Source organism: Lissotriton vulgaris, chromosome 11 (genome assembly GCF_964263255.1).
Source record: "Lissotriton vulgaris chromosome 11, aLisVul1.2, whole genome shotgun sequence".
Taxonomy (NCBI): domain Eukaryota; kingdom Metazoa; phylum Chordata; class Amphibia; order Caudata; family Salamandridae; genus Lissotriton; species Lissotriton vulgaris.
The window spans coordinates 353,328,889-353,341,261 of record NC_141699.1 but is presented as its reverse complement, the minus strand read 5'-3'; the positions used below and the strand labels follow the sequence as shown (position 1 = coordinate 353,341,261).

At 47.4% G+C, this 12,373-nt stretch overlaps 1 protein-coding gene across 1 annotated transcript in view; it reads right to left on the bottom strand.

Annotated features, from left to right (window-relative positions):
* The window catches only part of PROM2 (prominin 2), a 379,221-nt gene that overhangs the window by 201,956 nt on the left and 164,892 nt on the right, over window positions 1–12,373 (bottom strand). Inside the window, exon 5 of the mRNA XM_086943323.1 lies at window positions 480–543. Coding sequence (XP_086799449.1) covers window positions 480–543 — 64 coding nt within the window. The remainder of the gene's footprint in view (window positions 1–479; window positions 544–12,373) is intronic.

Sequence of the window (12,373 nt, the reverse complement as noted above, 5' to 3'; positions counted from 1 at the left end):
AGACGGGGTGGCGGTTTGGGATCTTCCCAATAGCTGAGCCGCATCACAAGCTCCTGCTTTAGTACTTCCATTTAATAGTCGTGGTACCAATGGAATGGCTTTGCAAGGGCTGTCCAATTGAGTGTGGCATCTTTGATCCCATTTAGACTAGAAGACTTCCGCCAAGAGTGCCATTTGAAACTTTGGAGGTCCTGAATGAAAATGCTTTGAATGTCCCCCTTAAACAAAGAAGGCCTATCCTTAGAACACAAATACATGATAATATTTCTGCTAAGACATGGTAGACCTTCTGCCATATTTTACTCATCTGAATCAGTTCCTTCAACTCAAGTGGGAGCCATGCTTGGGAGAAAATGAGATACAGAGGTGGCATCTCTAAGTTAAAACAGTCCGCCCATCTTCCACTACACAGTCGTTTAGCACTGGGCCACCAAACAATATATGATCCACTAACCCTTTGATCCAGCCATTCTACTCACTTTTTAAGTCTTCAATGACCTTCTGCTTGGGAATAGAGAACTCGGACACGATGGTGTTCACAGCCTGCAATACAAAAAATCATAAGGAGGATGAATTCAAAACTCGCGAAATATTTGTGAATTGCAGAGGTAATCAACTGTGCTGTCACTAACTCTCAGGCATAGCTATAGAGCACACATTCACCACAAGAGATCACTTAGCACCATTATTGTCCAACCTAATGGTCCTCATTAATCGACCAATGAAGGGTGAAAGATTGATTGGACCCACTGGGTTCGAGCCTCTGACCACATGGTCAAACACAGATCCCTGTAATTGATACATATGTCCACTCAACCACCACACCCAACACAAAACAAATATGAATCAGTTTAATGATTTGGCTTAAAGACTGGCCACACAGAAGGATGGCTACCCTGCCTGGTCCAGTGAAAAGGACATTCAGGAGATCTGAAGAGGATTCGCAGGTGTGAGGCACCACCCCAGAAAAGGATTTGGATATGGGGGAGTTGTGAGTGAGTGTATCCTTCCTCACGGACTAACCTGCTGCTGGCTCTGAGAGACGTCATTCTTTTATTTGTCTTTACGTCAGCCTCATGATGCTGGGACACCTGTACACTTTAAAAGGCAGCCATGTCACTTTCAAGTTTTTTTTTCACTTTCAAGTTTTATCTTTTTAGCACTGTTGAGACGGAAAAGTCCTTTGCATGGTAAGAGAAGTGTTCCCCTGCCCAGAGTGCTGAACTGTACAGTTGCTCGAAACCTTAATGCTGATTTTTGTCATAGGCAAATACGGATCATGCATGTGCACTATGACATAAGCCTGTCTCATGGATTGAGGTCTTGTTAGATCAAGAGATGCACTCAGAGTGCTTCCTTCCTAGTGGTGGAAGGCTACCGCTTACACCGGAATATAAGCAGTACAATTGCGTTGGTGGCAGCATACTTCAGTAGTAGTGAAAAGGACCTTTTTACCTTGTGTCACTGGAGTGAGGCCTACTAGCTCACTTACCTTTTTAAAAGTTATACTGCTGTGTTGTTAACTCACCCTTTGCCTACATCAGGTAGATGTGGAGTGCTGCATAACGCAGGAGTGGTGACTCTGCGTTGGTTGTATGTGTGCCTGGTGTGGGTACAGTACAAGGATGGTGCAGTACTGTGTAGTAAATGTGTGGTGAGTACATTTGCAGGTTGCATGTATGCCTGATAGAAATTCATTAAATGAGATATGTAGTGTTGTGCAGTGCAGTACGTGCACAGGGAAAGTATGGGCTGGGTGTATGTGTGTTTGCGTGAAGTACAATATGTGAAGGGTGAAGAGTTGTGCAGCGCACATAGGGAGTGTGTGTGCTGGCAGTGCATGTGTTTTGAAATAAACACACCCTGGTTGAATATAGAAAAGCCATAGTACTGAACAGTGTGCTCAGATTGAGTGTGTACACTGAATGCATGTGTGCAGGTAAATGTAGAATGAATAGAGGTATTAGTGCTGTACAGTAGGTGTGCTGAGAGTGTACACTGAGTAAATGTGCCTTCAATAGTACAGTGTATGGAGAACCCTGGGCTTCATTTCGGGAAGTTCTGGCTTGCCGGGTGAAGACATGAGGAGAGAAATCTCACCAGACAGATTGGTATATTGCTGCATGCCTGTGATCTATGTGGGGACACAAAGAGTGAAAAGGAGGAGACTCCCTTTACATTTGAAAAGCCAGCTCTTTGATTCTGTGATACATCACAAGAAAGGCGCCTGGAAACATCTCAGGAAGAGAGATGGGGCTGAAAAGAGAATCATAAAGAGTTGGGTTGGGGTCTGGGAAGAACATTTTGATGCACATAGCACTGTGGCTGACATATATATTGTGGACAATCAGCTTCGGAGTCATGCCTGCTGTGGCAGAACTCTTTCATGAAGGAAGATAAATAGAAGTACCCACTTCAAAAGAAGCAGAATCCCAACCTTCAAAGACCCAGACACAAATCACATTTGGGGTCTGGAAAAGGACTATAAGAAGGAAAAGTTGAGTCCCCAGAAATGTGTCATCTTCCAAGAAGCCAGATAGGCTGTGTGAGAAGAAGAAGCTCTGCATTACTTCTGCATTTAAACAGGATTGTGAGCCAAGGACTGCTAGTCTCTCTGATGGGAGAGGGGACATCACCCAGGGAAACCAAGACCACCTGCCCCGGAGCATGAGCACCTGCCTGCCTGTCAAGGCCAGTGTGCCCTGTGTGGAAGAGGAGAGTGTTGGAGGGAGTGAGGGTGTGGGGAGTCCTACAGCAAGGACTCCCTGTGCAAGCTGTGAGGATTCAGCTGCACACCAATCAGGACATTGCATGTGTGCAAGGCTATTTTTGCCGACCCCCATATGCCAGGAGAGGGCCACTGTAAATGGTGCCAAGTATCAATAGCTGAATGGAGGGCAGAGAGGCATCCTTGCAGTGACCCCGTATGCCATAGGGGGCGCTGGTAACTTAATAGGGCCAGAGAATGAGACTTTTGGCCTCTGTGTGTACGATGATTGCACTGAATAGCCTGCACCCGATTGTGAGCAATGGGGCAATCCTGTATGCCAGAATGGGCTGTCGGTATTGCTGTGGCCAACTATTTGGGTCATGGTATGCACAAAAGGATTACTGCTGTGACCAGTGGGTCTAGCCTGCCAACTGCACCTGGCTGTTTTCCCAACGATCGGACAACGCCTCTCAGGACGTTGCATCATTGCCGGTGCCCCAGTCAGTAGCCGGAGAACTCATTCCCCTCCCTTTGCTAGGGAAAGCACAACTTATCTTTTGTTTCCACCAAGTGAGGGCTGCTCTGGCCACTGGAAACTGACTGGCACCACTGCTCGACAGGGAGACGCCTCCGGGTGCTGCCACGTCCATCTCAAGCAGCCAGATTTCACCGTACACTATCCAGACTCGAGAGCTCCCAAGAAGAGGGCACTCACGGCACCACTGAACACTGCCACACCCCAGAGCAGGTAAGACTGAAACCCAACCTTCTGGGCCCCAGGGGTTTCACTACTGAAGGTGCTGCAGCACCATTGAAACTTTTGACTGAAACCCTGAGGATTCAAATGGGAACACTAGAGTACAAAACCATTGTTTGCACTCCCTGATGAGGCTGCCAGTGAATGGGGACTAGTCAGTCAGTCCGTCAATCCACTTTATTCGATTAGTTAAATTCATAAAAGTACAAGAAACATCAAACACAGACAATATTACAAAACCTTTAGACAAAATATATAAAAACACACTATACAGATAAGGACATCCTAGCTAAAATATTCACAATTTTTAAGATTGTACTTATGGCCTATTTATCTCGTTTAGACAGAATTCATGATCTGGTTTCCATATTTTTTAACCTTACAGCAGCAGCAAGGAAAGAGGCAATGTTAAAAATATCACCTGGGTTACACAAAGTCTGTAGAAAAACTAACGCAGGTCTGACCTGTGCGAAACCCCTTCCTCTCAAGATAGGTACCAAAATGTTTTTTGAATATTAGAATAAAAATGACAAAACATCAGGAAATGTAAAGTATCTTTGGTAGAGAAGTTGTCACACTGACATGGTTCTGCGTCCTCAGGTTTGCACCAGCCCATAAAATCCCCCAATAAGAAATGGATCAAATTGAAGAGGAGCCTTATTAGGAGCCAACGATGGAAAGGCTTGTTCACCATTACCAAGTAGGGTTCTATAAGAATAGTTGTTTTTAACAGATAATGAGCCCTGACTAAAGGTTTAGATAGCTCCAATGATTTTCACTCCAGCATCAGTAAATTCTTAAAGTTCAATTTCACCCACAACACATCCTCCGTCCGGATCTTTTCGGGAGCCTCATACAATTACGGCCGTCCTATTTTGGATAACATACATTTAACATAGGACAGCCACTTAATTTTAAAAGACTTATCTAAATTAACACAGTCCCTTAAGATCAACTGATTCAGGGTTAACTCGGGATTTAGCCAAATTTTGAGCCAACAGAGCTACGGAGCTGTGCTAAAAATGTCCAAAACATAGCCAAGCCCCAGCTCCTGGTGTATAGCGTACGTTGGGGTAGATTGTGGTACGGACAGCAGAGTTCGTAAAAACTTGTTTTCAGCTGTCTGTACCCCAACCAGCTCTTTAAAACCCCATATAGAGGATCCGTAGGCCGCAATGGCCAAATATTTTGTTTTAGAAAACTTTACAATGGCCTCTATAGGTCTAGCCCCCAAACGCTGTGCAAAACCTAAAAGGCCTAATGAAGAGCGAGTAACTGCATTTTTTTAAACATTTTGTTGCATTATACAGGAGGACCTATCATCGAATAAGACCCCTAAGTAAGTAAAAGAGAACACCGAAGTAACTTCCAGCCCTTTACAATAAAAGGATTTAACCTTTTTAGCTCTATTCCCTATTGACATTACATGTGACTTACCAATGTTTACTACCAGGTCTAAAGAGTGCATATAGTCCATATAGTCCCTAAAGGCATCTAAGAGCCGCTGGAGGCCTACCGCAGTATGGGCTAAGAGGTCAGCATTGTTCGCGTATAGGAGAACAGGAATTGTACTAAGCAGGGGTCGAGTTCTTTTTCCATCAAAATATACCATAGCTTTGACCTGTTAACCAGATCAAATGCAGAGGATAGATCCATAAAAGCCATCCTCAAGCATCCCTCTTTGGCCATGGTATATTTACTTATAAGAAGGTATAAATTAAGAGATTGGTCCATGGTACTACTACCTTGTCTGAACCCATATTGTAGGTTAGACAAGATCTGCTTCTCATTTGCCCAATCTGTAATCTTTGTTAAAATTACCTAACTCAGAGCATGTTACACGAGGCAGGGTGGAACGGGGATTCGCCTGAGAACTACTAGAGCCCTGACCTCAAAGGGGATTGTGTTATTGCACTGATTGTTACATTTCTTTGCCTGTGCAGAGTTAAAAATAAAATACTACAATTTCTTATAAAAGCAAGTAATTGGCTGGACATTGAATTATTGCTGGCACTGTTTGCTCTTTGAGTCGTTTTTCCCGAGAGAGCTTTGACGGCTCGACCACAGCTGTAATTAAGAGTCAAGTGCAGAAGGGCTTCTTGGCCCCATTGATCTGTATCCATAGTAGGTCGGGCCCGGGAAATCAGGAGTAAAAGGCCTCAACCACCAAGGTTGGGCTCAGTAGCCCTTGCTTTCCACGTGGCCTCTGAAAGCGGTTCTGAGAATTGGCAGCAAGCGGTGGGGTGCCTTATGTTTTGGAGCCAAAGATACAGAGGTGTGATTATTCATTTCCAATTTGGATCCATAGTGCAATAAGTCCAGGCGACACGCAGGGGACAATGGAGAAAACAGGTTTGGGGATTGACCTCAGCACCATGTCCATGGATCAGATGAAGGATTTATATAGGGACAGAGGGTGGAGTATTCCCAGAAGTAGGTACCGAGAGGTCTTTGCTCATTTCATATCGGACAAGTTTGCAATACTTGGTGAAAAGGAGGAGGCTGTAGATGACTATGGGGAGGAAGCCATGGTAGGAATCCAGGAAGAGAGTGAAGTGGTCTAAGGCTCTAGGATTTCCTTAGCATAGGTATATTCCAGACAAATGCAGAGTGTGTCCTATAATGCAATTTCCACTGAGACACTCAACACCCGTAGGGGCATATCATCAAGGCTGCGCCATAAAATTATCGCCGCTTTAGCGTCTGTTTTTGGGCAACAAGCGGCTTTCATTTTATCACACTATCAGCAAGGACAAGCTAACGCGTGTTCCTATGCCTCAGCGTCGCTTTCCCTAACGCCCATCTTTGCAAAGCCAATGAGATGCAAAGTGGACATACCCTGCTAAAGTAACGTGGAGAATGTTGCAAACAGACATTTCTCCAATCATCAAGATAATTGCTAACCTGTGTAGCGACGGGAAATGTAGCGCTAACCGCGCTTATCGCAGATTTGCTTATGCCTGCTTTGAAACTGACTAAGCAATTATGGTCTATGGGTGGTGGATCATAATGCTGAGACCACCCTGCCCTATCATCAACCTATCGCCCATCGCTGTGTGATTATCGCTGGATTTCCAGCAATAATCGCACATTTAGCAGCTATCTCTTGGATCGTTATCGCTTTGGAGATGAGCGTCGCTGATAGCGCGCTATCTCTGAGATAAAATCCAGCGATAGCCGGCGATAATTATTCTCGCGTAAAGCGCGCTTAGCGATAATTATCGCAGGCTGTTGCTGATATGCCCTTTAGTTTCTACAAGATCTCAGGTGTGTACAACACCTTAAAATTCTAGGGTACCAGTGTCCCTAATTCCAGTAGTAAACCACTTGGGTAGATTAAGTATAGCAGAGATCCTGAGCTTACATCTGGCACTTCAGAAAGCTAAGGCTGAGGAGGATGAGCAAGCCAGAGAGTTCAGAGATACCACTTGGGAATATCCTGTGCCGGAGGGAGGCCTGAGAGTCTGCTGAAGCCAGGACCTTGCGTGAGCACTGACCCGCGTTGCGGGCTGCAATGGACTGTGCTGCCGGGGGGTTTAGCAGCGCTGCTTTGGCACTCTCCCGGGTAGCTGCGGCGGCTCCGTTGAAGGCGGCGCTGAATTCCCCTGATGCCGGGGGGGGTCCTGGTGGCAGGGGTGGACCGAGCCAGGAATTGTCCAAGTGCAGGCGGATAAGCGGTGATCCCGCACCCGGGGGACTGATTGTCGGATGCGGCCCGGGACCGCAACTGAGGAGGCCCGACATCGGCGGTGAGATAATGTGACTCACGCTCCTGCTGCTGGGGGTGCATACCACATAAGGAGAGTGGAGAGGTGCTGGTCCTGGGGGTCCAACAGAGTGCGAATGCTGGGTGCGGCCACCATTTTGAGAAGGCTGGAGGCGGCTGGTGCGCCGCCATGACTGAATGCCCCAATTAGTTAAAAGTAAGGGGGATGAGAGACTGAGCTGACCGCGAGACGTCCTGGCTCTATAAAACCTCTGCCAGTGACTGTGAGGGAGGTCACAAAAACAAGTGAAGGAGTAAGTGATGTGTGATTTTGCCATGAGACACGAGTAAACTGCATGCAGCCCGGCTGAGATATACCGGTGGAGATATAGGGGCTGCACAATATACCACTATAGAGGGCACAAGTGCGTAATTTAGCCCAGTAATAAGTTCTTGTGGCGGCTGTGGCTGGCTTCCCTGGCTCATTGAGCACTTCCCTGCTGGTCAAAGCCTACAGACTGTACAATTTGGAGCGGGCCTTAAACACATCTAAGGGATCCTGGGAGGTCTTGTCTGAGACTGCGGTTGGACTTGAGAGGACCGTGGGGGCACGAAGATAAGAAGACCACACTCAAGCTGACACTATGAAGAGGTGCGCGCTGTCTGGGGACACAAAGACGTGCACGTGGGTGAATTCCCGGTAGCGAGCTACTGCTGGAGGCGGTGTATCACAGAATTGTGGCTGAAGCTGACCCCACAGGGAAACCGGAGCTGTTGTGAGAAGGGAGGGAGGTGCGTGGGGTGACCCTTTCTACGGGTGCTGTGATAAGAATTGTGGGTCTGGCTGTCTTGGTGAATTGGTGGTGGAGATCCATCAGCGTCAGAAAACGCTGACGTCTACGAGGGTCTTCCCTGTTGCGCAGTCATGGGACTGCGGGCAGAGAATACATTCAGCAAGAGCTTGGGCTGCACAGCCATAGCCGACACTCCAAGACCATGGGGAAACCGGACACAAGGCAACCTCGGATTAACTTTGATAAAAAATCTGGCAAACCGACCGAGTCTGACACGGGTAGTCAGGACCCTGCCAAGGATGCGGCAACCAGTCAGCCGCCAGAGGAAGACATCCAATCGATGTTCCGGGAACTGAAGACCAGCCTTCAGGGCATCGATTCCAAAATCGACACTCTCGTGGAACGTATGGATAGGGTCACCCAACGGATGGACAAGCAAAAAGGGTGTGTGAGAGTACTAGAGACTAGAGTGACGGAGACTGAGGAGGGACAGACAGATGTGGACAAGAAACTGAGAGGTATGGACAAAGTATTGGCTGTAACCCAACAAAAGAACGAGGATTTGGAAGCCAGATTGAGAAGGAATAACATGCAAATAACTGGAATTGCCGAAACAACGAACATCACAAACAAGGAGCATTATGTAGAAACTATGATGAGAGACCACTTCGGATCTGACCTATCCCAGATGTTCCTTATTGAAAGAGCGCACAGATCCCTGGGCCCTAGGCTGCAGCCAGGGGCGCCGGCAAGGCCGATACCGGTGAGAGCACTTAACTACAGAGACCGAGACACGATACTCCGCCTAGCAAGAGAAAAGGGCGCCATAAAATATCAAGGAAATAATATTGCACTGTACCCTGACTTCACACTCCAAGTGCAAGCTTTTGACAAGGGCAAACTGGCCATGAGCGGGACACCAAGCTGTAATACCAGATGTCATGAAAGCAACACAGTCTCACCTTTTCATTTTCAACAACAGGATGACTGGACTGACCTGAGTATTCCGCTCTGTGCTGAGGAGAGCGAAAAAGAGCACTGCTTCTTTAATTGGGGAGAACTCTCCTTGAACCCCGCCCTAAACAATGACGAAGTAGGGGCCGGGCCGTCAAAACCAGGAAGCGGGCAGAGAAGAGTGTGTATGTAGACCGGAGGAGTCGGAGCAGGCAAGTGCGTGGAGAGCAGACCGAACCAGACGGAACTCGGAGGAGGGGGAGAGATAATTGAAGATGCGCCGGAGCCAGGAGGCCAACGTCCCTGTGGGTTGCCCAGCTACGTTCCAGGAGGAGCGTGGCTAGCGCAGGTACGAAAACGTTTCACAGGTTGGGTGGGCAGAAGGGGAAGACCTCCACTGTAGAAATCCGGTTCCTATTATCCCGGTGTCCCCGCCCCGAGCACAATGCTCACTTGTAGAGAGGTACTGCGCACCGAGTGTTTCCTCACATACCCTCCCTCACCACAGTTGAAACTTGTGAGCACTATACTCAAGGGAGTCCTTTTGTTTTGTTTCTTACACGCTTCCCCAAATTGGATCCTCAACCTGAAGGCACTACGGTGGAGTGCAGAAGGAGAGGACGAACCTCTCTGAGGGACAGAGAGCCTCCCAAGAAGACATTGAAGCCCCCTCTACCCTATTACAGACAAGTGCCTTACAGAAAACGTGTGTTTAGGCCAATAATACAGTTGTTAACCCCAAGCAAAGTCTCTGTGCTTCCTCCCACCTTACCACAAAGCAGCACGCAGTGAATTCATCCCTGCAAAGAAATCTTTCAACAATTGGGAACCAAATATGCACTGATATACCCGGCCAAGCTGTGTGTTCAGGGACATGGTAAGCCAACTTTCCTCACGGACGCCAAAGCAGCATTGGCATATGCAAAACAAATGGCGAAGGATCACAAGCAGTGGAGTGCCCTGAGTGATGGACAGACGGAAGACTGACTCAGTGACAACGATTGAAGCACATACACTAGAATGTATACAGTTGGACTGTGCAGATCGATTGGGGTAGCACAGCTCTAAGTGCTGAAGACTGCGGGTAAGCTGGGAGAATTGCTCTCGTGTGGAGGTGTTTTATTGCTTTATATACATTAAGACTGTCCCTGGCAAAGTACGACGTCCATTATTGATGGGAGGTTCCTGGATATTTGGGGTTATTATCTACAGCTCAGCCACCCTGCCACAAGTGCAGGGGAGAATGACAGTGATCTCACGTGTCCCATGGGAAGATTCCCTTCTATTGGTTACTGATTAAAGTCTGGTTATTGTTACGGGTAAAGGGTGGGTGGGATGCACAACCCGATTGGGGGGGTTGGTGTGGGAGGGGAGGGGATAGGGGTTTATTTTCACAATATAACTGAACTGCCACGAACTGTACGAGTTTGAAAATATGCTGTTAGTCTGCCATGTAATAGGTTATACTCATGTTTGAAATGTGAAGGCGCTTGGCTACATCTGCATGAGCTGTCGAACTCTAACAACGCGCTACCTGGCAGCAGGTATGCGATGAGCCCGCATCGCAGTAAATAAGATATGCCACAACAATTTAACTCACTAACATGCCTTACGTGGAACGTCAGAGGGCTGAATGATCGAATAAAGACAAGACCGATCCATTCTTATCTCACAAGACACGTGGTAGATATATGTTTTCTGCAGGAAACACACTTGACAAGCGAGGCGACTGGGAGGCTTAAGAACAAACGTTGTGAGCTGGTAGTAGATGCCGGTTATTCCAATTACTCTAGGGGAGTAGCGATACTCATATGCAGGGGACTACACTGGCGTACACATAACACTGTTGTAGAGGGAGGGCAGTTATATAATACTGCAGGGAGAGCTATGTCACACCCCGGTAGCACTGGTTAACACCTATGGCCCAAATACAGACTGCCCGGAATTTTTTCAACATATATGGCAGAAGATACAGGCATTGGGGCACACTGCAATATTGTGGGGAGGGAATTTTAATGTAGTCCTGTCGACACAGGCAGATAGACCGGGCTCATCCCGTTCACACCACCCAAAGGCAGTGGCAATACTACATGACATTTTTGGGGATCTTCAGTTAATAGACTCTTGGAGAGCCTTACATCCACTAGTCAGAGCGGGTACATGTGTTACACATCATCGAAATGCGTGGTCACGTCTAGACATCTGGTTGGTCTCTAAGGACCTTCACACTTGGCTGACAGATGCTACGCACCACTCTCGCACTTTCTCAGATCATGCTCCCGCTCAGATAAGACTGCGCATACCTCCTGCATACACCCAGCCATTTGTCTGGAGGTTCCCTTCTGGCTCCTTGTTGGACCTGGTATTTCGCGAAGAGATGAGAAATATAATGACAGAATACTTCATGCTAAATGAGGGCACAGTAGACTCACCGGTACGCTTTGGAGAGCCTTTAAGGCGGTCACAAGAGGTGACTCCATAGCGCTCAAAGCAGGAGTCCTACAAGATATACGCAACACACTCAGCAGGCTACAGTGAGAGATTAGAGAGCTGGAGCACCTGCAAATGATCAGCCCGTCCCCAGAAGTCACAGCACAGTTGAGGTTTAAATTAACGGAATTTCAAGACGAAGCAGAAAGGGAAACTGTATACATGCATAAGCACGCTAGGGCTAGGAGATATGGTGAGAGTGAGAGACCGGGTAAAACATTGATAGGCCTACTAAGCACACCTAGAGGGGTGACTTATATAATGGAGCTACATACGGACAGAGGGGAAAAGGCTAGAACACCACCTGACATACTGCAGGAAATGACTATGTTCTATAAACGGCTATACACCACTCAAACGGACACGTCACAGGAGGATATAGTTGAATATTTGGATGATACAGCGCTAGCCTGGTTTAATAACGGGGCCCGAGAGTACATGGAGCTGCCCATTATGGCAGAAGACTTGAAGCAAGTCATAAACAGCATGCCGGCAGACAAAGCTTCAGGGGCGGACGCCCTAACGGCAGCATTCCATAAGGAATATGCTGATATCCTTGCCCCGAAACTATTACAGGCTTACCTCGAGGCAATGGAAACGGGTTTACGCCCTCCGACACTTCGAGAGGCCACTATAATAACTATATTAAAGCCGGACAAAGATCCGACTAAGGCGGATTCGCCCGTTATCCTTGATAAACTTAGACGCTAAAATATATGCTAAGTTAATAGCAAATAGGCTACAGCCCATGCTACCGCAGATAGCTTTACTTGACAGTCTGGCTTTATACCAGGTTGTTCCACCGCCCATAACCTGAGGACAATCTTTGGCATACTGCATTATTTGGTCCCCCATGTGCAAGCTGCGGCAGTGCTCTTGAACGCCACTAAAGCTTTTCACTCTCTGGAGTGGAAGTTCCTCTTTGTCTTGCTGACTCCCATATTTATCAGACAGATCCAAAT